We start from the raw sequence: 26,121 nt of genomic DNA, 5'->3' as shown, positions 1-26,121 counted from the left end.
TAGGGAAGGCAGTCATTTCACATTTGGAGTAGATGTAGAACTTCTGAAGAGGTATGTTTTTAGCCCCTTGTGTCTTTAGGAAATGGCAAAATAAGATCAGAAGGAATAGGATGAGAGTCCAGTGAACATAGATGAAAAACAGAGCTTGCTTAGGAAACTGCATTTGTTAAGCATCTTCTCTGTGAACAGTTCCATGGAAAAGATATGTCACAATGTCCAGAAGCAGTCATGGAGCAGTGCTGGGTGACAGAAGGGCTGAAGGAAACTGGAGGAAGGGGAGAATGAAGGGTTGGTTTGGGAAGCCTGCCAACGGTCCTGATGGACAGACTGGACCTCAGGTTGCTGGGTGACCACAGGTGCTACGGGTGACACAGACTCCTGCCTCTCCCAACCTAACCCACTTGTGACCAAAGTGAAAAACATCTGCCTTTCTATGGCTTGACTTCTGTTCATCTTCATGGTTGTTTTTTTCTCAACCACTCTTCAAGTGACTTGGAAGGTTTAGCTATTGGCATCTTATATGCCCTATGTCACTCTCCTTTCCCTTTTTCCTATTTATTGTCCATTTGAAAAATTATGAACCTTGTTTGAGAAAATCTATCCCATAATATTAGTGTAGGAGAAGAAAAGTCAGTTCACTCATCAGGTAGAAGCATGCATTTGTGTGGATGTAGTTCTTGACTCCTAGTCAAACTTTGGTGGAATCCCATATTAGGAGAGGGTATTTGGATTGATTACAGAAGTGCAAGTTTTGTTCATAAAGTGTGGCTGCTTGCCAAGCAGCCCTCAGAGGACACTGGCACCCACCCCTAGCATGTGGTGAGGTCATTCCTCGGGGCACTAGGATTTGGGGTGATGGCAGGGGAGAGGAAGAGAAAGAAGGAACTCACTTGCCACCCAAAGTTTGTCTTTGGTGCTCTGGCATTTAGGCTCAGGCTGTTTTCTAGTGATGAGTTTTCCAGTGGCTGAAATGAAAAGGTGTCATTTCTTCTTGGGGGTCCTGAAAAGCCAGGAGACCCCCTAGTGTCACAAAGGGAATTGAAGAGGCATTGAAGAGGCACCACGAGCCAAAGAAAGAAGCAACACATTGAGGGGACTTGAGGCCAGGGAATGGAGGGGACTCCCTTGTGTCTGCTGAGCCCTAGAGACTTTGATTTGGGCAGTAGGTGATCCACTCAAGAATCTATAAAATGGGTTCATGGACTTCCTGGGCTGTGGACAGCTCCCACATGAAGGCAATGAATGACAGGCCAGATGCTGTGCTGTGTGTATGTTTATTACACACTCAAATGTAGGTCCCTAGGGGAAACGCCCTAAGAGTGTTTCCATGGGAAGGTGCTCAGAGATCGCCCAGTCTATACCTTTGTTTTGAGGCCCAACAACTTGAGTGAGTTGCCCTAAGTCACATACTTTGTGTGTGCATGGCAAAGACTGCATTTGAGGAGAAAACCCTTGCCTCTCACCACCACGCTTGCACACATGCCCACACACACCTCTATACACATGCATATGCATGTACACAAGAAATATCCCCATGAGCTCACGCGCATGCTCCCTGTTTTAGAAAATAGTAAGTTTATGCTGTGTGATTACTTAACAGCTAGTTGTTTTAAGATTAAAGGGGTTGGCTATTTTTGCTGCAGAAAACTTGCTCCTAGCCTGTCTTTTGGGGCGATGCTTTTGGGAGTAAAATCAGCGGCGCGGATCAACCTGATTGCCCACAGGCAAGCATTTGTCTCGCCCTTGCTCCCTGCCATAGCACAAAAAGCAGAGTTCATCACGGGGAGTCTGCAGAGCTGTAGGTCCTAACATCCGCCTGGCGGCCTTGGAGAGAACAGAGGAAAGGGAGCTTTGCAAGACAGGCTAATGCCAGTACTGGGACTAATGGAGCCAGATAACAAGCTTTTGATTTTTCTTTGGGCTTTAATTAGCCTTTTCAAGTTCGAGGCAAGTTCAGGGTTGAGAGCAGAAAGGAGGAGGCCAGAAACTCCACACAGGGCTGGGGCTGTCTCCCCGGCCAGTCTAAAAGGCCACACTGGCTTTTAATGCACAGTATCAGTTTCCTTTGATTCAGCCGATGCTCGAGTTACTTTGCTCTGGGGCTAGACTATGGTTCTTTTGGCCTCAGCCCAGACCACACAGGTTTCACCCGCCATCAGCCAGGCCAGGCTCCTGAGCATTCCCGATGAGGAGCCCTCTCGGGCACACTGTTTGCAAACCCAGCTTTTCCCGCACTCTTCATCCTCAAGGCCATTGCATTCCTTTCTCTTTTGCCTTCTTACCTTGAGGCAATGAGAGATGGGGATGGGATGAATTCTAGAATTTTGTTGCCTCCGAGTCCCAGATTCCCTTGAGGCCTGAGAAAGGGAACCCTATCTCAGATGACCTCTGTCCTGTGACGTTTCAGCTGCAGGAAAGTGGAGGAGGGGTGTGTAAGGCACAGGAGGCTGACTTTAGGACTTATGTTTTGTAGGGTTGGGTCCCTTATAGGTTTTGTCATAGTTACAGCTCAAAGAGCTTGCAAAGTGGTTCATTTTAAAGTTGAGGTGAAATTGACATGTAACATGACATTAATTTCAGACGTACAGCATAATGGTTCAATATTTGTATATACTGCAAAATGATCACTGCAAGAGTCTAGTTAACAGTCCATCACTGTACATAGTTAGATATTTCCTTATGACCAGAACTTTTAAGATCTATTCTCTTGTAGCATTGACATATATACACTGCCATGTGTAAAATAGGTAGCTAGTGGGAAGCTGCTGCATAACACAGGGAGCTCAGCTCAGTGCTCTGTGATGACCTAGAGGGATGGGATGGGGGCATGGGAGGGAGGCTCAAGAGGGAGGGGATATATGTATACATTTAGCTGATTCATATAGTACAGCAGAAACTAACGCAACATTGTAAAGCAATTATATTAAAAACAGAAAACAAACCTCTACTCTGTTCAGTTCAGTCGCTCAGTCATGTCCAACTCTTTGTGACCCCATAGACTGCAGCACACCAGGCCTCCCTGTCCATCATCAACTCTCGGAGTTTACTCAAACTCATGTCGCCATCCAACCATCTCATCCTCTGTCGTCCCCTTCTCCTCCCACCTTCAATCTTTTCCAGCATCGGGGTCTTTTCCAATGAGTCAGTTCTTCGCATCAGGTGGCCAAAGTATTGGAGTTTCAGCTTCAGCATCAGTCCTTCCAATGAATATTCAGGATTGACTTCCTTTAGGATGGACTGGCTGGATCTCCTTACATCCCAAGGGACTCTCAAGAGTCTTCTCCAACACCACAGTTCAAAAACATCAATTCTTCAGTGCTCAGCTTTCTTTATAGTCCAACTCTCATATCCATACATGACTACTGGAAAAATCATAGCTTTGATTAGATGGATCTTCGTTGGCAAAGTAATGTCTCTGCTTTTTAATAAGTTGTCTAGGTTGGTCATAACTTTTCTTCCAAGAGCAAGTGCCTTTTAATTTCATGGCTGCAGTCACCATCTGCAGTGATTTTGGAGCCCAAAAAATATTCTCTCGCTGTTTCTACTGTTTCCCCATCTATTTGCCATGAAGTGATGGGACCAGATGCCGTGATCTTAGTTTTCTGAATGTTGAGTTTTAACCCAACTTTTTCACTCTCCTCTTCCACTTTCTTCAAGAGGTTCTTTAGTTCTTCTTTGCTTTCTGCCATAAGGGTGGTGTCATCTGCATATCTGAGGTTATTGATATTTCTCCCAGCAATCTTGATTCCAGCTTGTGCTTCATCCAGCCCAGCATTTCTCATGATGTACTCTGCATATAAGTTAAATAATCAGGGTGACAATATACAGCTTAGATGTACTCTCTTCCCGATTTGGAACCAGTCTGTTGTTCCATGTCCAGTTCTAACTGTTACTTCCTGACCTGCATATAGATTTCTCAGGAGGCAGGTCAGGTGGTCTGGTATTCCCATCTCTTGAAGAATCTTCCACAGTTTGTACTCTCTTAGCAACTCTCAAATATATAACACAGTGTGTACATGCTAAGTTGCTTCAGTTGTGTCTGACTCTTTGCAACCCCATGGACTGTAGCCCGCCATGCTCCCCTGTCCATAGCAAGAATACTGGAGTAGATTGCTATTCCCTCCTTCAGGGGGTCTTCCCAAACCAGGGATTGAATCTGTATCTCTTTTGTCTCCTGAATTGGCAGGCAGGTATTTACCATTAGCACCTGCTGGGAAGCCCATACTACACAGTAACATGAACGTATCACCATGCTCTACATTACATCCCAAGACTAACTTATTTTATAACTGGAAGTCCATCCCTTTTGCCCAGTGACTCGTTTTAAATGCACTCTTGTTGTCCTAATTCCTTGAGCTAGAATACTTGCCCCATGGTGCTCTTCAGGCTTTTCAGGTCTCTTCCATTTTCTGGGATTCACATTTCTTCCCCTGAGCTCATGCCTCCAGGACTACGAGCAGGAAGCAGTATGAACCTGAGGCCCAGCTCCTCACCAGGTCCCTGCTGCATCCGGCTGTACTCAGGGAAGATGAGGTCTGAGAGTCTGCATGTGTGAGGCATCAATAGAACCATGTGGTGGCCCATAGTCTGGTGACCAGGTGAGAGGACAGACTTTGGCTGGGAACCTGGAGTCTTGATCTGCAGATCCTCAGGGAGCAGCCTGTTGTCTTTACTCTTGGATAACCAGGGAAGTCTTGTTGAGCCCCCATCATGGATAAGGGCCAGTCAGTGAGGAGTGGCCTCCTCATTGGATTGTGTCCCTGTGAGTGTCAGTGCATGTTGCAGATGCAAATCCCAGAATGGGCATTGGGTGTAGAGGCTGGGGAAGCAGCCCGGGTGTTTGCTGGTGCTTGGGGAGGGTGGAGTGGGGGAAGAGGGAAGAAACTTCTGCCTTTGTCTTCTGGCCGATTCCTTCTTGGGGGCTGTTTTTTTTTTTTTCCCCCAGCCTGGATGGAAAGAGGTATCCAAGATCAAATGGGCTGGTGTCTGAAAATTGCGCTAAGGACCTCAGGAAGGTCTGGGCAGAGGATGGGTCCTAGAGGGATCGACCAGGCCTTCTCCCAGTGTGTCTTAGGATTTAGGAGACTGTAGACCAGCCTAAGGTCCTTTGCTGGTGAGCATCCAAGGGTGAGGGTTAAGGATGGTGGTGTAATTTCTGTGTTTCTGCTCTTCAGCACTGAGATGGTCTCTATCTTTGGTCCCTTTAAAGGCTGCTGCCTGGTCTCCCCAAACCTTCTTCTGTCTGCAACTGGAGTGAGAAGCTCATAGCTTGAGGCTATTGTCATGTCCCATGACCTGAGCAGGCTAAGGTAACAGTTCTCTGTCCCTTTCTGGGAGCCCTAAGAATCCTGACCTGGAGTAGGCCACCAGGCAGGAGAGTGTGCTGTTGGGCTCCAAGACCTTGTGTTCTTCGTGGGTGGAGAAGCCGGGCATCCTAGTGCTCCCCAGGCATAGCTATCTACACCTCCTCACCCTTTCTTCAGCCTTCTGGGGTCATCTACAGAACACTAGACCTTCTGCCTACAAATGAGTTAATGAATGGATGAAATTTTTATTAGACCCTTGGCAATGTACTCTCTCCTGGCTGATGCCAAGAATCATGAAATGACATCAGTCTCTAGGAGCCTAGGAGTCCAGAAGAGAGATGCCTCTGAGCAGGTCATTATAGCCTCTGTGATGGGAACAAGGGCTGTGGCCCTGGGAGTGACCATCACTCACGCCACTTAAGTCTTCCCTAAGTTTGGAACCAGTTGAGAAGTGGGTGTAGGAGTTAGGCAGCATCAGCTTTAATGCTGAGAAGCCTGGATAGGGCAGAAAACGTCAGTCTCCAACTCTTTGTGACCCCCTGAACTATAGCCCGCCAGGCTCCTCTGTCCGTGGAATTATACAGGCAAGAATATTGGAGTGGGTTGCCATGCCCTCCTCCAGGGGATCTTCTCAACACAGGGACTGAACCTGGGTCTCCCGCATCGCAGGCAGATTCTTTACTATCTAAGCCACGAGACCTCAGCTGCTTAATCTGCGCCTCCAAGACTTGAACTTAGAGTGACTGTCCAATAGAAGACATTGGTCCACGGGGCAGAAACTGTGACCAGAATCCCCGCATCGCCCCTGTCTAGCCTCCAAGCAGAGCATGTTGGCCTCCGAGCCACCTGACAGTCCCACTGGAGAGGCCTTGTGGGGTCTGACAACTTATAAAGGGCTTCATTACTTTCTCTTCTTCTCCCAGCAGTTCTGTGGGATAATAGGAAAGGCAGACATCCCATCTAGTTGAGGAAATGGAGGATCAGAAAAGTCAAGGACTTCACCGAAGGTCATGTAATCGGTGGACCAGAACCTTCTATACATCCTAATTCTCAGCCTGGGGCTCTTCCCACTGGTGTTTATCGATAGGGCTGTAGTGGGACCTGGGGCAGGGGGATGATTGGTGGCATTGGGCACTTGCATTGCTGGACTGTAGAGCCCTATGTGCCCATGGCACTCTGCAGTCCCTGCAGAACCAGGAAATCCCTCACGTTTCCTGGAGACCCTGATTGAGAGCCGTTGCCAGATCAGGCGTCTTCTCGACTTCGAGGTTTACTTGCCAGTCCCGTTCAGACTCACAGAGGCACTCGGACCGAGCTTTTCATTTTTAACCCTAAGCTTCGCTTCGCATCCGGCAGTGGGGAGAACCCGCTGGTGTGGGCTGTCGCTCTGACTCACGTCCACAGCTCTCACAGGGCAGCCCTGGGAGGGGACAGGGTCACTCCCTGGACGCGGGCTGGCCTCCCAGCCGAGCCTGGATGGCCACTCAGTGAGGTCTGGCGCCTGGGATCCTGACACTCCACCAGAGTCCGTATCCGGAACGGCCAGGCAGCCACCCCAGGCTCCGGGGGCTGGATTGTGCCCATCTGCTCGGACTGTTTTCTTTTCCTGTCGGCAGGAAGCGTGGCTCTGACTAGATGGGTGTATCCTGTTTATGGTGCAAGGCAAGGCTTTCTCTTTCTGCTCAGCCAAAGTCCTCTCTTAGACCATGATCTCCCGTCCCTCCTTCCTCAGCTCCACTTCATTCGAGACATACGCGCGCATGCGCGCGCACACACACAAACACACACACACACACTGGGACCCAGCCCATACGCCACACTCAAGTCCCCCTGCCAGAACACATCACAAATCTCCTTTCATGTCAGTGCAAGCCCTCCCCCCTCACAGCCCAATGACCCCTTCTGGTTTAGCTCTGGGGGGCTTCCAGGTCACAACTCCAGTCATTATAGATTCAAACTTTTCCCCCTCCCCTTGAGAAGACTTCTGTCCCAAGTATTCAGGTGAAAAGGACACCTACCTCTTTCTCTTTGGGAGAAAGCATTTGCAGTAAAAGTTGCATCCCAGCCAAGTATATGCGGTGCTTTGGGTCCCTGATGGTGGCCAAGCTCTAGATGATGAGCTGACCTGGTGAGAGGAAGGGGCCTGAAGCTGGCCCCCTCGGCTGGGTGTGACCTCCCAGGAACCACTGTGGAGCCCATCGGGCCAGCAGGGAGGGTGATGAGATCCAGGAATCAGGTCTGCAGATGTTAACACAGACAGCTGCCGTGGCCACAAGGCAGGGTTTACCAGACGGGGGATGAGGACATGGGGCCAGCCCTGCCATGTCTTCATACTGAGAGCCTGACTCTGACTTCATGAAGCCCCACACGGAAGCGTGCACCCTGGTACACACCCACTCGTGCACACGCATCCTCTCTGCCTGGATGTCCAGCTCACACTGTCTGTCCTGTCTTTTCTCTCTGTCGCTCTCTCTGCTGTGCTTCACTTTCTCACTTACACTCATACCCTGTGCAAGGCACCCCCGAGGCTCCCCGTTTCTGTGGTGGATCCTCCCCCACACCCCCACACCACACACAGCAGCTCACACCATGAGTACACCCATGTACACACACCCGTGTACACACACACTCGTGGGCACACACCCCTAGACGGTGTGCAATTTGGGCCTAGCCCAAATCAGCAACCGAGCCTCTCATTCGGTCAGCACCCAGACCAGCCCAACTTATCCATCCAGGTATGCCTTTCCTTCAATTCCTATCACCCTCTCAGGGTGGCGTCTTGGCCAAGATGCTGGCCTGCAAGCTTGGGTCTTTGGGTCTCAGCCAGGTCCCGCTCGTGAGAGGTCACTGAGCTGGTGAGTGGTTTCCCTTTTGCTTTGAATCATGCATTTCATCTTTTAGAAGGAGGCGATAAAACCATATCCCTTTAATAAAGTGTGCTGAGACTCCTAGGGAAAGAGAAATACAGAGACATTCATAAATGATGATAGACACAGAGCACCTTATATTTGTAGAACACAGCATCATCCGTATAGTCTCCTTTGGTTACAGTAACCACTTGAGGAGACAGAAAGGGATTTAATAATATTGCTGTGCTTTCATACCTATGTTTTTTTCCTCCACTGATGTCTGCTTTTGAGAAATTTGGGCTGTGCCAGACCCAGACATTATGTTCGGAATCCCAGGCCTGGAGTGTGCCCACCCACCTTCCCTGCATCCGTCACATGATATGAATGCAAAGTCCAGGCCTTTGAAGGAGAGGAGATGTTTCCAGCTAGATCCTCCCTGCGGTCACCTTCTTGTGCTCCTCTGGTTTTTGTAAGGCAGAAGGGAATGGCTCCACGTTGGCGCATGGCGCTGGCGTCACTTCATTTACAAAGTTAGTGGAAAGAAGGAAAAAAGACAACTCACGGAGTTCTCCATTCAGTCTCTCAATTTACATATTTTAAATTTCTCCTAGTGAATTGGGCCCTGCATGCCGTCTGCATATATGAAACGGGATCAGCCGGGGGAGAAGAAAGCCCGCATCTTTTCCCAGTCTTGGTGTCATTACTGTGTCTCTGTCAGTGTTCCAAAATATAATGGGATTTGTTTGGCTGATTTATCCTGCATGCCGGCAACATTATCCAGACCCACACTAGGGCCCGAGGAGCGAAGAGGGGGAAGATGCATGGCAACGAGACTGGGGCTAATAAAATTTATTCCTCCTAACAAGGGAATGACCTCCCCCGTAATTCAGCCTGGCGAGCCGGGCCACTGCTTCCCAGCGCTGGCCAGAAAACACGCAAACTTAATCATTGTGGTGTGCCCCGCTCCAATTACAGTTCCGGTGGCGGCTCAGGCTGTCTGCAATAGACAGGGAGAGCAGTGGGGATGTGGAATTGATGGGCTGGGGGATGGGGAGGTGGCTCTTGGTCCTTGACAGGCAGCCTCTGGGGACCTCTGAAGCTTAAGGTACCCAAGGAAAGGGCCAGCATCCATGTGAGTTTTACTCAGTGCCATTCCAAGGCCTTTCCTGGTCTGTCCCAGGGGTCCAGCTTTGGCTTCTGCACTGAACCCATCGTGGAGTTTACCCGCAGAACTGGACGAGTGGTTTCATTCATGCTTCTCTTGCTTGGCCAGCCTGAATCTCTGGTCATGGTGTCATGGCCCTCTCTGCTTACCCAGAGGGAGGAACCTGGGGCTCTCAGCAGCTGAGCTAATGAGGAGAAGGTCAGGGGTTCAATCCCTGGGGTTCCTGACTTGGAGCTGCTCTTTGCCTGCCATGCTCAGCAATTCCTAGGAGGGGTGCATTGCTATGACTCGCCATTGGTTACTGCCTGGGGTGGGCAGCTCGAATTAGTGGCATTAGTTGCCTATTAGAAAGATAACTTGTTATCAGGATGAGACAATGGCCACTTAGATGACTTGTATTTTGGTACCCATCTCTGTGAGATGCTTAGAAACAGGGCGCATAGCTCGTTGGGAATCTTGGTGTGATTCATTGGGTTCTTTTTCCAACCCCAAGACACTTTTCACAAAGCCCCTTCAATAATGTGTTGGTCGAACCAAGTTACTGTGACTGAGGTTTGCTGGCTTCCTCTCTCTTTCTCTGCACAATAATTTCTCCTTCAATCTCATTGAAAAAGACACAATGAAGAGCCATTCGGAGATAATGTGTTAGTAACTAAGTGGATGAGGTCTCCTTCATGCTCTTTTCTTGATATCTGGGCTCATGGCCGAGGTGTGGGGCCAACCTTTGCCTCTACTGGGGTTTCTCTGGCTCTGAAGTGAGTTTGCCTGGGATCAGCCTGGGCCCTGGGTAGAGCTTTGGAGAGGGTTAGAAATTATGAAAAAGAGGAAAGTTTGTGAAAAACAATCGTAGTAAGCAATCGTAGGGCGATATTGTCTGAGTTTTTGGATCTCTTTTTTTGTTTTAGAAACGAGTGTTCAAGGCACATGGGAATATCTTATGGTGAAACAAGCTTTCTGATGAAAGCAACCTTAAGCCAACCAGAGCCTCCCCATGAGGTTCCTGCCTCCCTGAGGGTTCTCCCTGCTTCCCTCCCGCTCTGCTGTCAGAGGGCACACAGAGTCGCCTCCAGGGAGAGATACACTGTGGGCATTGGAGCCTGGCACGTCTAGGAGTGCTGTGGGGTCAGTGGTTCTATTTGAGATCTGGCCCCAATAAGCGGGATCATTACCTTCCTGCACTGCAGAGATATACAGCTAGAGTCTGTATTTAGACATGAGCTACTGTACTTACCTGATCAATATCTCCCTTTATAAAGGAATCCCTCATGTGTAATTCACCTATTCCCTGTTTCCTGTGGAGCTCTATTCTGGTCAGCTCCCAGTGTGTGTGTGTGTGTGTGTGTAAGTGTAAGTGTAATTAATTAGTGGGTATGTGTTTGGGGCCGCTGAGCATGAAGAATCTCAAGGCCTTTACTCTTCCACATCAACAGGCACCTCTTTTTCTCCTAACTTGTTTTTCTTTTCTAAACTTCAGCTTTCCCTCTCCTTAGGGACAGGTTGGCCCAGGAAAGGAGGAAGCCCACTCTGATGACTGGCTAAGGGCCTCCTCCAGACAGGAGGGTCGGTTCCTCCCAGAAATCACAGAAAGGGAGAAGGCTTTTCCTGGATGGTAGCAAAAAGAAGTCAGGCCTGCCCCTCCAGCAGCCTCTCTCATCCTGACATGTTGAGAGACCAGTTCCCTGATCCTCCTCCCTTTGGGGCCACCCTCCAGCACCCTAGAGGAAGCCTCTATGTAATACCACTTTTTTCCCCCTCCAGACTGGGAATTTAGGGTTCTGGTATCTATTTCTCAGTAGCTTGGTAAAACACGAGAGGTCATTTCACTCTCTAAGTCTCCGTTTATCTCTTCTGTAAAATGGGACTGTTCAGTTCTCAGCCCTGGGGTCATTTTCCTCTGAAATTGCACAGTGTGTGAAAGCATGACCGTGCCCTGTCATGGATGGAGAACCCACAATTGACCCCCAATGTTGCCTCTTCCTTGAAACCTTACTGCCCCCCTCAGCAGTCATGGGCCCACTCTCTGTCCTTCCAGCACTGGTGCACACCTAAAGCTGGGCATACATGGCCTTGTCTAGTCATGGACCTGATCTGCAGGTCCTCCAAGCCATCTTTCTATTGTTAGGTCCTCACTTGCTGCTTGGTGCCTAGTAGATCCTCCTAAACGTTCTTAAGCAAAGTAATCAGTGAGGGACAGTAAATCCTGTTGTCTTCATTTAGTGCCTTAGTGTCCTCTAGTGGAAACAGAGAGTTCCAGTAGCCTAAGAGACCAAGAGTTGGATGGAAAAAGGCCCAACTGGAGGCCCCACAGTGGGTGAGCTTGGGAAGGTCTCTGATGCCTTTTTCCCCATAATGGTCCAGCCTTTTAGTTTTGAGGGTGGGTGTGGAGTGCTCAGGCCTAGGCGGCTTGAGGCTGGATGCTACTTTTGCCTTCAGAGAGAGCTGGAGAACCAGTTTGCTCCCAGATGGAAGGATTCCTCTCTCTCCTGGGCCAGAAGCTACCAATGGGAGGACCAGGTCTGACCTTGTATTTTTCCTTCCTGGGTTCAGAGACGGCGGCTTCCAGCTCAGAGTAGTTGGCAGCTGTATCCCCAGAGGGAGGATTTGCCCATCTCTGCAGGCTCACCTGGTCAGCCTTCTTTGGATCAGTCTGGGATATTTGTAAACAGTGGACATCTGGGGTGAAAGGGGCAGCCTATGGCTATGGAAGAGACCAGGTCCCAGAGCTGAGCTAATTGACCCACAGGGGCATGGACCTGGTGATCTTTATCTCATTAGCACTGCTTTTGGACCACTGAGCTCTGTTCTAGTTCTGATCTTTCCATAATAAGGACTCCATCTGGGGTTTCTGCAAAGGTAGGGTGACTAAAGGTGGGGCTAAAACAGCTCCACCCGGTAAGAAGCATGCATCTGGAACCAGGCCGGGGGCCATGCTAGCCAGGATGAAGAGTGATTTCAGAATCAGGTCCCCACCCAAGGCCTCATCACCGGAGGTCTTCAGGATAGATTGTCCCAGGTTATGAGGGTGATGGTGGGGCAGGGGTTGGAGGGTGATGCCCACTGTCTCCCAGGTCTACTCCTTTTTCAGGCCTCTCAGAGGGTCTCCGCAGAGGCCACTGGGGTCCTTGGGTGGCTGTTCTGCAGCTCTGCCCTGCATCCTGGGGAGACTGAGCAGGAAGGATGCTGCCAGCACTTAAAATCCCCTTTCTGTGGAGATGATAGAGCTTTTCAGAGTGCCAGTCTCTCTGCAGAGTGGGAGCAATTTCCCTGTAATTGGTAAAGTAACCGTAACTGCTCTGTCATTTGTATGTAGCGACACGTAATTGCACGGTAACCTTTGCCGCTGAGTGCGAGGTAAGCACGGTAAGCTATTAGATTGTAATTCGGAGTGTCAGCTCTGGCTCCCCACGCCACCGCCGCCACCGCTGCTCGGCTCGGGGAGGCTGCCACGGGGCCCCCCTGCCTCCAGGCCTAGTGGGTCCTGCTCCCATGGTTATGCTTGTCACATGGTGTTCCCTCCAGGCCTAGTCAGGCTGGGCACCCTCAGGCAGGAAGAGACCCCTCTGGTGACCTGGGACGGTGCTTCTCACTAAATCATCTGGGAAGGGGTTAGGATATAGATCTCTGAGCCCCGGCTCCAAGAGTTTCTGATCCAGTAGATCTGGGGTGGGGGTGACCAGAATTTGCATTCCTAAGGAGCAGCCCTAACTCTAGCCAGTGCTACCTTGGTTGCTCAGACAGTAAAAAATGTGCCTGCAATGCAGGAGACCCTGGTTTGATATCTGGATTGGGAAGATCCCCTGGAGAAGGGAATGGCACCCCACTCCAGTTTTCTTGCCTGGAGAATTCTATGGACAAAGGAGCCTGGTGGGCTACAGTCCATGGAATTCTCTGGGCAAGATCCTCTCAGATCTCAGAGTCGGACGTGACAGAGGGACTAACACACACACCCAGCCCTAACTCTTCTGGACCTAAGACTATTTCTCCTTTATTCAGCCTCATTGACCTGATAAATCTTTAGGAAGAACCACCTTTGCTCTTTCATCTTGATAACCTTAGTGCCTTTAATCTTGATCACACTTCTCAGGGACAAGTATCATGAATTTCCCCAAAGATGCTAAGACTTACAAAGACTATTTGAATTGTCTATGGATGACCTGGGTTCAGTCCCTGGGTTGGGAAGATCCCCTGGAGAAGGGAAAGGCTACCCACTTCAGTATTCTGGCCTGGAGAATTCCATGAACTGTATAGTCCGTGGGGTCACAAAGAGTCGGACACGACTAAGTGCCTTTCACACATGCATAAGGATGACCAGCAGTAACTAGAGCTAAATACGGTCTTGTTCGTTGTTGCTGTTTAGTTGCTAAGTTATATCCCGCTCTTTCGAGACCCCATGGACTGTAGCCTACCAGACCCCTTTATCCATGGGATTTCCCAGGCAAGAATACTGGAGTGGGTTGCCATTTCCTTCTCCAGGGGATCTTCTCAACCCGGGAATCGAACTCAGGTCTCTTGCATTGGCAGGTGGATTCTTTACCACTGAGCCACATGGGAAGCCTGACACTCTTAGCACTTACTAAGTGCCAGACATTGTTCTTCATGAATTAGCCATTGAATCCTCTCCACAGCACTGGAAAGTAAATGCTATTATTATTATTATTATTCCTATACTATCCATGAAAACCTGGGGCACAGAGAAGTTCAATAACTTGCCCAAGGTCACACAGCACCAAGTGGTGGAGCTGGGATTCTAACTAGGCTTCCTGGCTCTAGTTCCAAAATAGTGTTAGCTGTTTTGAGACTCAGGTCTTTATTTGGTCACCCATCAATTCATCCATGCATTTTCCATTTAATATATATGTCTTAACCTATTAAGAACCAGGAACAGAGCTAAGGGTACAAACATGCCTAAAACTTGGTGCCATCCTTGAGCTCATGGCCAGTCCCTGGAATCCAGTGGATCACCAGTCTCACTTTACAAGTCAGGCACCCCATGAGGACATCTGTGGAAAGCAGATCTGGTATCTTCATCATGGGCCAGAAGGGATCCCAGAGACTATGGCCCTGTCCAAGGTTTTGGGGTCTGTTCACAGAGGTGCCCACTGCATACATTCCCATGCAGCAGACCCTAATCTCTTTCCCTGGTAAGAATGAAGCTTCTGTCTAATGAATAAGCACTGGAGCGGTGGCCAGAGCTCATTCGTGGGTATTTGTGGAATGGCAGGGGAGAGGGCCTGCAGGCGTGCCCGGCTCCTGATTACCACGGAGACCAGCCCCTTCCTGGCTCCTCTGGCTCTAGTTCTAATCTTACTGTTAATGGGGCCCAGGGGAGCGCTCGGCCAGGGCAGAAGGAGCACACACTCTCCTCTCCTGTTGCCCAGGGTGCTCAGGAATCCGCTCCAGCCTTCGTTTGTTGAAGGTGTTCGCCAATTAGCCTTCCCTTCCAGGGGCCCTGGCATCTGCTCCCTACACCCCAGCCCCCCGGGGTCTGCAGGCCCTGTGGGACCTCCCTCTGCTCTCCTCTCCTCCCGTGCTGCAATTACTCTGATGTTTTGGCTCAGACTCTGAGGGTGGTGTCCTCAGAGAGCTACGCTCTGGCCTCAGGCATGCAAGGGCCACTCCCTGCTGCACCATCCCCATCCCCCCCAAGGCTGTTCTGAGAAGGATTTCCATCAGAAAAATGAACCCGAAAAAGCACTGTAACTTGAAGGTCTCTCCAGTTTAGCCAGTGCCTTCACACCTGTTGTGTCACCTGGGTCTCAGGATGAGCCCATCTTGCCCATATTGCTATCAAGGAATGGTAGGCCCAGAGAGCAGCAGGAGGAGGCTGTGCCAAGGTGTATGCTTGGGAAGCTGCTCAGCTGCCGTGTGAACCCAAGTCCTGTGTTTTTTCCCACTCCATCACTGTTAAAAATCCTTCCCTTATCAACCCTGGCTGGAGGAAGTGAAGAGTAAGACCCCACCCCCACCCCATGCCACAACTGGGGACCTCAGCATCCATGCACACCCAGGCTCCTCCTGGTCCAGGATCTCCATTACCCTTTCATCACCTGGGGCCCCGCTCAGAGGAAGAAACCAAGGCACAGGGGAGTCTGGGTGGGAAGCCATCATTGTCTCTGGAATCCTAGGGCTATGATAGGAGCCCCAGTTAGTTGTGGCCTTTGCTTCCTTTGAGCCTGATGACAATACCATGAGGTCAGCAATTTGGGGACGTACCTGCAGGTCTAGGTGAGGAGCCCCGGATCTGCCTCCTGTGTGGGTCTCGCAGGGAGCTGTCCTGAGCTGAAACCGGTGGAGTCTTGGCTGCCAGGACGCCAGGCTGAGCTGTTCTCACTGCCCCCCTCCCATGAAAATATTCCTCACCGGGCCTTTTGCGGTGCAAGATGCTTCCATGGTAAAGACTGGTCCCTGACTTTCTGTCTCTGAGCAAGCAAGGATTTAATGCAGTCATTGGCTGAATGTACACTTTGGTTTTTGTAGGTAGTTGATTTTCACCTCATGTTCTGCCCAGTGAAGAAGAAAGGTATCTGGTAACTTAAAACTCAGAATTGCAGTCCTGGGGGCTGAACAACCTGAGCCTCATCAGGTCAAGGCAGCGTGTTTGTGCCAGGTGCGGTGGGAAACATGGACGGCCTTGTTCTCTGCCTCAGTTTCCCCTTGTGGAGAGTGGACAGTCCTTCAGCCTTATCTACTTGGAAAATGGTACTAGTGGCGAGGTCCTTTGGCTAATGGCAGACATCCCAGCAGCACAGTTTAGGGTCGAGAAAATCCAGGGTGAGGACAGGACAAGAGGCAGGAATTTGCAAGGCCATGAAGATCCCTAAGCTGCCCTCTGAATGCTTGGCAGTCACCGTGGTTATGTCCACCAGGGAGAAGACATTGTCTGTCCTTTACCTGGGTTTTCTTCCTTCCTGTTTCCTCTCCATCTCTTCTACTCTCCACCCTAGCTGTCTCTCCCATCCCCAGTTCCTCATTTTAGGAAAGAACCGTAAAGGTCAGACTAGACCTTGAAAGCTTCCTCCTGCCTTTGACTCCTGAAGTTGTTTTTGGAGGGAATGGAGGTAGTAAAGGCTTCCCTGGTAGCTCAGACAGTAAAGAATCCACCTGTGATGCAGGAGACCTGGGTTTTATCCCTGGGTTGGGAAGATCCTATGGAGAAGGCAATGGCAACCCACTCCAGTATTCTTGCTATGGACAGAGAAGCCTGGTGGGCTATAGTCCATGGGGTCGCAAAGAGTTGGACATGACTAAGCAAGATAGGGGTTGTGTTTGGTCTGGGCTGTTGGATTAGACGATGCAAGAGAGGCCAAAGGCAGGATGTGGGATGGATGTCTGCTCTGCACATGGCTGTATGTGCTCCCTCCCTGCCCTGGCTGCCCCCACCACAATAAGAGGGAGGCCAAGATGCTTGGCACACAGACATTGCCTGTCACCCCCGTCCCCCATTGCTGGGAGGGAGCTGAGGGCGCCTGCATCCCTGGAAAGCTCAGAGTTGGCCACTTTGATGCGGCTCTGCTGGCAAGAGCCTGCTTGCTGGTTCTCCAGAAGCCTCTTCCTTTGGCTGGATTGGAGCTTTTAAAAAATGACACCTTGTATTTTATTTCCCTGCTTTCTCTGAAAAGTCCAAAGGCGTTTACAGGCATGAGCTCTATAGGCTTTATGGACGCCCATCAAAAAGCGGAGGTTGTTTCCTTCATCTTTATAGAGTGGGAAATCAAAGCACAGAGAGATGGAATGACTCAGGAGAGACAGTTCTTCTGAGGAAAAGGGGGAAATCCATTGTAGGATCTTAGAGCCTCAGGGAGGTCTGTGCCAACCCCCAAGCTGCTCAGTGGGGGGCACTGGAGGCCCCTCAGCAACCACTGTCAAGGTCTTAGCCACTCCCCGGGAGGACTGCCTAGCTGTGACCCTCTGCTTACATGGGGATCTGGGAGCCTGGAGTAAAACAGATAGAGACTGAGCTAAAACACTGGGGGTAGGGTAGGGTGGGGAAATGGCTTCACTTGTTGGTTCCTGACTCCTGAAATTGTCCCAGAGTCATAAGCAAGAGTTGGGTCCCTGTGTCCCACAGGGTACCTGGCAATCCAGGGAATGTTCTCTTGAAGGGGTGCTAAGAGGTGTTCCCATGGAAAAATGGTTTAGGAAATAAATTGTTTGGAAAAACTGCTGAGAGAATTTTAAACCTATTTCTTCCTAAAAAGACTTTTCACACCTTTTTTGTGTGTGTAACAATTAGGAATATCTTACATGATGTTAGAATGTACTGGGTTTCAGGACATTGCCCAAAATCATTTGCCCAAGGAACCTGTTTATGGTAGGAAATCTTATGGGACTTGTATTCCATGGAAGGCATTTTGGGAAATGCTGGTGAAAGTATGAAAATGTCAGAGCTGCCCTTCTTCACTATGCTGTAAAAGAAGAAGGAGCCTGAGATGGGACATAGGGAGGCACCTGTGGCCTGACTGAATTCATCCACAAACTTTCCACTCCTCCCATTCCTCCTTTCCCCAACCAATTGTCCATACATGTCTCTGCCACGGTGTTGGCGTACGTGTATTAACATTCCTGTTTCTCCATTCCCCACCTTTGAGTCCTGACCTGTGTGTCTGTTCAACACTAAGTGTGTAGATGTGGAAACCTCGCCCCTCTCACTCCCTAGCAGGGATGCCTGGGTCCCATGCCCGTGGGTGGTGGCCCAGTGTTTTCCCAAGTCATTGTGATGATGGGCTATCAAGATGGTACCTGGAGTGGTTGGAGGTGGGGCAGAGAGGTTGCAGAGTGTGGTAGAAAGAAGACTCCAGAGATCTGTGACCTTCTGCCATGGTCCTGCAACCTACCTAGATGACTGTTGACAGACTACCTAGTTTCTCTGAAGCTGAGTTTTTCATGTGATAAAGCAGGGATTTATACCAGATGATTCACCTCTGAGGATTCTCCTAGCTCCAGAGTTCCCTGACTCAGTACCTCTGCAAATTACCCTGCTGTTCACTTCTAATTCTTCTCCCTCTTCCTTTTCAGCTCTTAACCATTGATGACAACTTCTGTGGCCTGGATATGAATGCCCCCCTGGGCGTGTCGGAGATGGTGCGTGGCATCCCCGTCTTCACAGAGGACAGGGACCGCATGACTTCTGTCATCGCTTACGTCTACAAGAATCACTCTCTGGCCTTCGTGGGCACCAAAAGTGGCAAGCTGAAGAAGGTAGGACAAGGGGCAGTTATTTTGGTGATTGTGCAGACAGCCTGTCCCCAGCGGGACGGATGTTGGCTTGCGTTCTCTTGCTACCCCGGGCCTGGTTGACTGGTGATACAGGTTTGTGCTAAGGAGGTGTGTTGCTGTTTTGAGGCTGACAGTGGTACTCTTGTCCCTTCTCTGCCTTCACACGGAGGATTGCTTTGGGACTCACACTGGGTGAGTGTGTGGATCCACCCCTTGGGGCTGGTGTGTTCCTGAGAGGTGTGCGTCTCCAGGCTCCTAGTCTAAGTGGTGTGCTCTGTCCAACTTGGGCTTATGCCCCAAGGCAAGACCTTTATTAGGTGTGGATGGTTGGGGAGGATGGACAGGGGTAAGGGATGTGCCTGTTCTTCCCTCTTCAGCTCTTCTGGCTGGTGCATCCATCTGGAATTCATTCAGGGAACAGATGGAGGAAAGTATATAGTACCCTCGGGAATTGCTACTGGGGCTAAGAGCCAGATCGTGGGATGAAGAAGCCATGGATGCTGTGGGAGCACAGAAATGCCTTCAGGTGGAGTGGAACCATGTGATCCGGGGACATGAGCTTTCTTCTCGTTCTCCAGAAGCTTGCTGGCTTCAGTGGTACTGGGTGACCTTGGCCCATCCTCCGTGTTTCACGTCCCCTTCTATGCAGAACTACTCTGTCACCCGCCTTGGCCTGGGCACTCATCTCAGTGGGTTGGCGCTGGTCCCCCAGAGTGCCCTTCTTGCTTGGATCAAAAGCCTTTCTAAAACTCAAGGCGGTAGGTCCCGTTTTCTGTTGGCCGATAATCATTCTTGAGTCTTTCTCCTGGGAAATACTGATGATGCCATGCGGAGATCCTGCTTGTTTTAATTAGGCCTACCCTGGCATTTTCTGGACATCATGTGGTTCAGATGGATGAAGCGGCAGTGCCTTATCTGAGACCGAGTTTTGATGCCTACTTTTCTCTTTGCTGTGTTTGTGGGTATACGCTTGATGGTCAAGGGGAAATGCTCTCTGCAAATCTCGAGATTGTACCTGTTAAGCTGTCCTATGGTGTGACAGCCCATTCCAGCCATTGTTTTTCTTTCTTCAGATTGTACATCTTTGTGGAAAAAGTGGTGGGGCTGGAGGGTGAGAATGTGGAGGGGGAGAGGCAGGGAGCAGAGTGTGTGTGGGTTGGGGACGTGTGTGGAGCAGTTACATGGCTAGTGGCTGGAAGAGAAAACATATGTTGGTGAAATGCCATGGCACGTGGCAAGGGTGATGCGGACAACCCAGCATGCACTGGGATCATCCACCTCTTTGTAGTGTACTGCCTTCTATGCCAAATGAATAGATTAATTTAACCTTTGTCCTTACAGCTTGAAGAATGATATTTCCTAGTCACCTGCCTTTCTGAGAAGGCTATGTTAAGCACAATGAATATTTTCTTGCTGCCTTGGCCTTCTTGTTGTGGTCACTACTCACATGGTGGACTGGGCTCATGGACGCCCAGGAAGGATGCTGGAAAGTGCAGGCGTGTTGTGTCTGACTGTTGCAGCCTTCGCGGCTCTTCCTCTAGGGCACCTTGTCACTCATCACTTCCAGATGCTGCCAGGAATCCTGGTCCACATCAGCACCCTTCCTCCTCCCTGAGCTGCGGCTTCCAGCTTTCAGTGAGCTGGGAAATCAGATAACCAAACTTGCTGAAATTGTGTCTGATAAGCCTCCGTATAAGCCAAGGCGGGGCGGGGGGTGGGGGGAGGTGGTCCACGAGCTTTAGAGCAGGGACTTCAGGAAAAGATGTTTCTGTTGGTTGCTCAGGTGACTTCATTCTTCATGAGGATTCAATGAATTCGCTTTGCTGGCAAATACCGAATACCAAATACCAAAGTCTAAATACCAAAGTCATTCCCATATACAAGTCACACAGTGAAATGTCTGTTGACCTGCTTTGCTTGCTCTGATGGCTAAGTAAGCACTGTTGAGGGTAAATAAGTAAGCAAAGGAACTGGGAGTGCTTGAGGTCTTATCTCTACTAAACCCATCTCAGTGGAAGGGAGAAGTGACTTCCTTCAATATTCTGGAAGGTTCCCACCCCCTCAACTTCCTACCAGGGGCCAGAGGATCTTTTCACTTGCTGGCCAGACCAAGTAGACCCTATAGAAGAATTTTTTTTTTTACTATTTTCTGAGCTGGTGGGTATATGGTGTCCATGATATAAACATTGAGAATTCACTGCACATAATAGAACAGAAGTTATTTTCTCTTGGGGGAAAAAAAGTTTCCTGGCCATGGCTGCATCGTAAAACCTAAGTTGGTTGACTTGCAAATAAATGTGTGCTCTTGGTCAGAGGGTTGTTGGAGGCTGATGGGGGCCGACTCTCTCACCTGTAGAAGCCGGTCCCTTGATGGGGGGTCAGAGTGAGGCCCATCTCTGTGAGTGGGGGCTGAGGATACCTCCAGGACCCCAGGCAGGCCAAGTGCACACAGACGTCCATTGTGGGATAGGCTGTGGGCAGAGCCTTACCCTGAAGTGTCCCCCGAGGTCAGCCAGGCTGGCCATGACAGGCCACACCTGACCAGGGGCTTTGGGGCTCTATAACCCGTGGACTGGCACTTCTCATCTTTTCCTTTGGAGCAGGGGCTGGGGGCGAGGTTCTATTTCAATCACTTGGGACATTACATTTAATTTCCAGAGCTGTAGTGGGACTGGTGAAGCATAAACATTTGAGAAGTAGGGCCAGAGAGTCATGTGTGGGGGAATGAGCCAGTGGCCCTCCTGGGGGAAAGCCAGGCCATGGGGGCAGCCAGACTTTCTGCTCTGAGAGCTCAGAATGGTGGCCTTTTTAATAGTTTTGCTGAAGCCCAGCTACACTCCTGCAGACTCAGCCGGCCCTGGGGGACAGTCTGAATAGGGAAAGGAAAGCTGGGCCACCGCGTCTGTTGTTTGAAATAATAAAAAGCGAAACTGGCCCATTTATTTATTTTTTTCTAAACAATAGAATTTCCCACCACTCTGGCTCACTGAGCACCACTCCCCTTCCCCTGTCGTAACTCTGTCCTGCTTTTCCCAGAGGTTATCAGGACCCCATTCACTCTTTGGGCAGAGGCCCAGCCATGAAAAGCTGTGGGGCTGCGGGAGGATTTAGTGGGAAGTTTTGTGAGCTACTGAAACTGGGGGCTCAGGATAATAGAAATCATACTGCTGCCGTAATTACAGAGCTGGCTTCTCTGAGACCTGTAATAATCTCCCGCGTGAATCAAGGGCCTTGCAGAGTTCTTTGCAATATGACAAGGGACTCAAGGTGGGAAGGCTGGGCGGGAGGGAGTTAGGGGGTTTGCTAAGGGTAAGGGAGTTTGCTGTGAGTTTCAGGAGTTCAGGAGCTAGACTGTAGCAGCTATCCATGGGCTGCCCTGAAAATTACTGACTTTCCAGTTTGTTTGAAAGGTATGGGTCCCCATCATTGGCAACCTTGTCTCTGATGACCGTAATTTTACTCCTTTAGTGCACACATCACATGAGGCAGGGGGAAAGGAGGTGAGGAAAGTACCAATTTGGATGTCTTTTATTTTTTCTGGTGTGTGTGTGTGTGTGTGTGTGTGTGTGCGTGTGTTACAGCTGGCATTGGCACATACATGCTCCAGTCATCAGGAGGTGCCTAGAAATTTAGGAATAAGTTACAGGCTGTTACAGTTTCAACTACAGGTTAAATTCTTAAGGCCAGCACCATTCCGATTTGCTTTAAGGTGTCTGTATAAATCTGAAAACCTTTGGCCCAAGTTGGGGAAATGAGGTCAGTGTTGCCTCAGAGGACAAGATCTCTTTGCTTAAATATTCCAGCTCCGATTTCTCTGTCTCTGGCATTTTTACCACTAAGTGATCATATTTTATGGCTGCTGTTCGGCAGTGAATTACTGCCTGACATTAGTGGGAGAGACTAATGTTCATTGTGAACCAGAACATCATAAACTTCCACTTGAGGTGTGATTGCTCCTTTCATTTTGTGATTGCATCTTTCCTGGCTGTTTTGTTAGGTTGAACTGCACACACCAAGGGGCGGAGCACTGGGAGAATGTTGGGTAAGCAGAACCCTGGCTGGCCTTGCTGTTGGCTTGTAGTAGGATGTGTGTGTGTGTGTGTGTGTGTGTGTGTGCGTGCACACACACACAGCCTCCATGGTGTGGGTGTGTGTCAGCGTGGAGAGTCACAGGAGTAGAGAACACCAAGTCATTCTTCTTGGGAATTGTCATACAGCTTAATTCAGTCTTCCTAATTTTTTTTTTTTTGAGCCTGTTTGAATTTTTTTTTTCACTTTTAATTTTATTGACATATGGTGGATTTATAATATTGTGTTAGTTTCAGGTGTATAGTAAAGTGGTTCAGTTATACATATCTAGCTTTTCTTTTCAAATTCTTTTCCCTTGCAAGTTATTACAAAATATTGAGTAGAGTTCCCTGTGCTATACAGTGAGTCCTTGTTGGTAATCTATATCTATTTCATATATAATAATGTGTATATGTTAATCCCAAACTCCTAGTTTATCCCTCCTTCTCTTTCCGCTTTGGTAACCATATATTTGTCTTCTATGTCTATGAGTCTGTTTCGTATATAAATTCATTTGTATCAGAGTTTTTAGATTCCACACATAAATGATATCATACGTATTTGCCTTTTTCTGTCTGAGCCTGTTTGGCGTTGATTCGCCTGTGTTCCATAGGCCCTGAACACGGATCCAGGAGGGCAGCTAGTAGAGGTGGGGGGAGACTCGCCTGAGGCTGTGTCGTCCGAGGACAGGCTCCCTGAAACAGATGCTCTGTGCGTGCGCGTTTCTGCAGTGCCCGGGTCACAGGGCAGCACCGGATCAGAGATGTACAGCCCCTGCCTTGCAACTTCCTCTGTATCTGAGAACTCTTTAATAGATGCCTGGAAATTTATCAATAACTCAGTTGATAATAACTAATAACAATAACAAAATAACAAATAGCAAAATAAAAACAATAACAATAACAATAATAATAATAACAATAAATTAACTAAAAAGAAATTCATGTCAGGGAAAGCTCTCTACATGGCTGGAGGCATCACGAAATTCAGTGGCGATCCAGTTAAAACTAGCTTGCCCTGCGATCAGAGCGGAAGCTGAGTGTACCAGATATACGGTTTGGTCAGTTCCCTCTGTTATGCTGTTGTTGTCGTTCAGTCGCTCAGTCTTGTCCGACTCTTTGCGACCTCATGGACTGCAGCACGCTGGCTTCCCTGTCCTTCAACATCTCCCAGAGTTTGCTTAAACTCACATTCATTGAGTCAGTGATGCCATCCAACCATCTCATCCTCTGTTAGGAGTTTTTCAAACCAGAGAGGCTGGCCACTTTGCTTTTGGGTAGGCACTCAAGGAGAAAGGAATAAGAAATATTGAAGAATGAATGCCAGACAATTTCCATAATGAGAAAAGTGCATCAAAGTTGTTGCCTTTTTGTTGTCATTGTTGTTATTTTTGTCGTGCTGTTTTTGCATTTCCCACCCCCGGTTTTGCAAGTATTAGGCCCGTGTAGATCTTAACAATCCTTTTTGTGTAAATGTGTTCCCACTCATGCTATTTTCTTATCATTCCCTACTTTTCACTACTCAGCCCTGAGGCTCACCCCCTGTCATGCAAGTCTCTGGGCGGGGATCCCCAGTGGTCACCAGTGCTGACCCGAGTGGCATTAGAGTGGTGTCCTCTCAATGGTGCATCTGCTGCAGCCCCTCTCAAGGCAGTTGGACCCCAAGAGCTGGGGCTTAGACTTGTTCTCCTCCTGGTGTCCTTTTGAAACGCACTTTGAGATCCCCAGAAAATACTACCCTGAAAACATTTGTCGTTCTATTTTCCAAATGATCATTGCTAGTGCACATGACTTAAGGAGATGATTTCAAATGAGCTTTGCCAATTCAAGATTTATTGATACATGTGTGCCATTTTTTTTAATCATATGTGTGTGTGTGTATATATACATTTGTATAGAATGATCCTGATCATAAATTAAAGCACAGACATTAAAATTAAAGAAAGTGCTGCAGAAACACCCCAAATCATAGAGTGTGCTCAGTCAGCTGATGCTCAAATGCCAGGCACGCCAGAGGAATTTATCCAGTGACACATGCAATTGAAGTAAAATATTGTGCTTTACAAGAACATATCATTAAAATGAAAACTAGCAGCATATCAGGAGTCTGGCCATGTAACCAAGACAACAAAGATGGGAGAGGATGAAAGGCATGATGTACCAGAGGAAGAGGGAGGAGGCAGGAGGCAAGAGGAGGAGGTGGGGCACCTAGCTGTCGATGGTCCCCTCACTGCTGGGCTCGTAGCTGATCAATTTTGGACGGGAAGAGGATAGAATCTGGGTGGTGATCCTGGTGGAGGCTCCAAGCCAGGATAGGACCAGGGATGGGGAAGGTAGTGGTAGCCAGATTGACTCAGAGTATGCCAGTGGAAGCTCTGATTGGGGGGGCGGGGTCTGTTTATAGTTCCTACTTGTTCTCGAGTGACTTCCCATGAATATGGCCACTGGACTTGCTTCCTAGTGGTGTCATGGTGCTTCTTTCAGCAGCTTTGGTTTCTCATAGAGGCATTCCTGGTGACTTCTAAAATAACTCCTCACATCTCCCACATTCACTCTGTGACTTCTATCCTGCCCCCAGGGGACACAGATGTGTTGATTATGGACTGCTGTGTAACAAATGACCCCAACACAGAGGCTTTAAAAAATTTATCTCACAGAGTCTGTGGGTCAGGAATCCAGGTCTGGCTTAGCTAAGTCCACTGACTCAGAGGACTATAATCAAAGTGTTATCTGGAGCATCCATCATCTCCAGGCTCAAGACTGGAGTGGGGGAGGATCCTCTTCTAAGATGATGCACTTGGCAGTGTGAGGCCTCAGGTCCTCACTGGAGACCTCGGCCCCTGGCCACATGGGCCTCCCCATGATGGCCACTCACACAACACGGCAGCTGACAGAGGGAGCCAACAAGAGGCGGCGAGCATGAGGAGAGCCCGGTTTTCTGAATCCTAACTTCAGAAATGACTTTTGTGGCATCCTGTTCTTAGAAGCCAGTCACAGGATCCAGCCTACACTCAGGGGAGGGGCTCCCACAACGGTATGGATAAGGAGGCAGGGGTCACTAAGGTCACCTTAGAGGCTGCCTGCCACATGATGGCTTTGTTTCTAAGCCATCAAGGACACCGGAGCCAGTGCTTTTAAAGTTCAAGTTGACTTTTAGTGGTGTAGGAAGAAGCACAGCCTTACTCAGAAACCATCATGGCACCAGCACTGAATCCTGACTTTGGGCTCCTAGAGACTTTGATTGACATAGTAGAGAACCCAAAGGATGAACCAGAAGGGGTGAAGTGGCCTGCTACATTCACAGGGCCAGAGGACACCACATCGTCTTGAGTGTGTAGTCTGGGAGCTCGGGAAGGTGTCCTTGGGGATTCAGCTCATCTTAGGGAAAGGGTAGTAACTTGTGATGGTAGATGAGCGAGAATTACCTTTCATGTCAGTAACTGATGAGAGCTCTGATTCCATGGAGAATCCATGCCCCATGACTCTGGCCTCTTTGGGGGATCACCTAGCTTTTAAAG

The 26,121-nt window shown here is 49.2% G+C and overlaps 1 protein-coding gene across 5 annotated transcripts in view; it reads left to right on the top strand.

The window, feature by feature from the left end:
- PLXNA4 (plexin A4) overlaps positions 1-26,121 on the top strand; it is a 469,014-nt gene that overhangs the window by 73,178 nt on the left and 369,715 nt on the right. For all 5 annotated transcript variants that reach the window (XR_010663653.1, XM_065938908.1, XM_065938911.1 and 2 more), the window contains exon 3: positions 18,336-18,518. Coding sequence is in view for 4 of the 5 variants with exons in the window: in XM_065938908.1 (XP_065794980.1) it covers positions 18,336-18,518 (183 nt within the window). In the remaining variant the exon portion in view is untranslated. The remainder of the gene's footprint in view (positions 1-18,335; positions 18,519-26,121) is intronic.

Source organism: Muntiacus reevesi, chromosome 6, assembly GCF_963930625.1.
Source record: "Muntiacus reevesi chromosome 6, mMunRee1.1, whole genome shotgun sequence".
Taxonomy (NCBI): Eukaryota; Metazoa; Chordata; class Mammalia; order Artiodactyla; family Cervidae; genus Muntiacus; species Muntiacus reevesi.
This window is presented reverse-complemented; position numbering and strand designations above follow the sequence as displayed.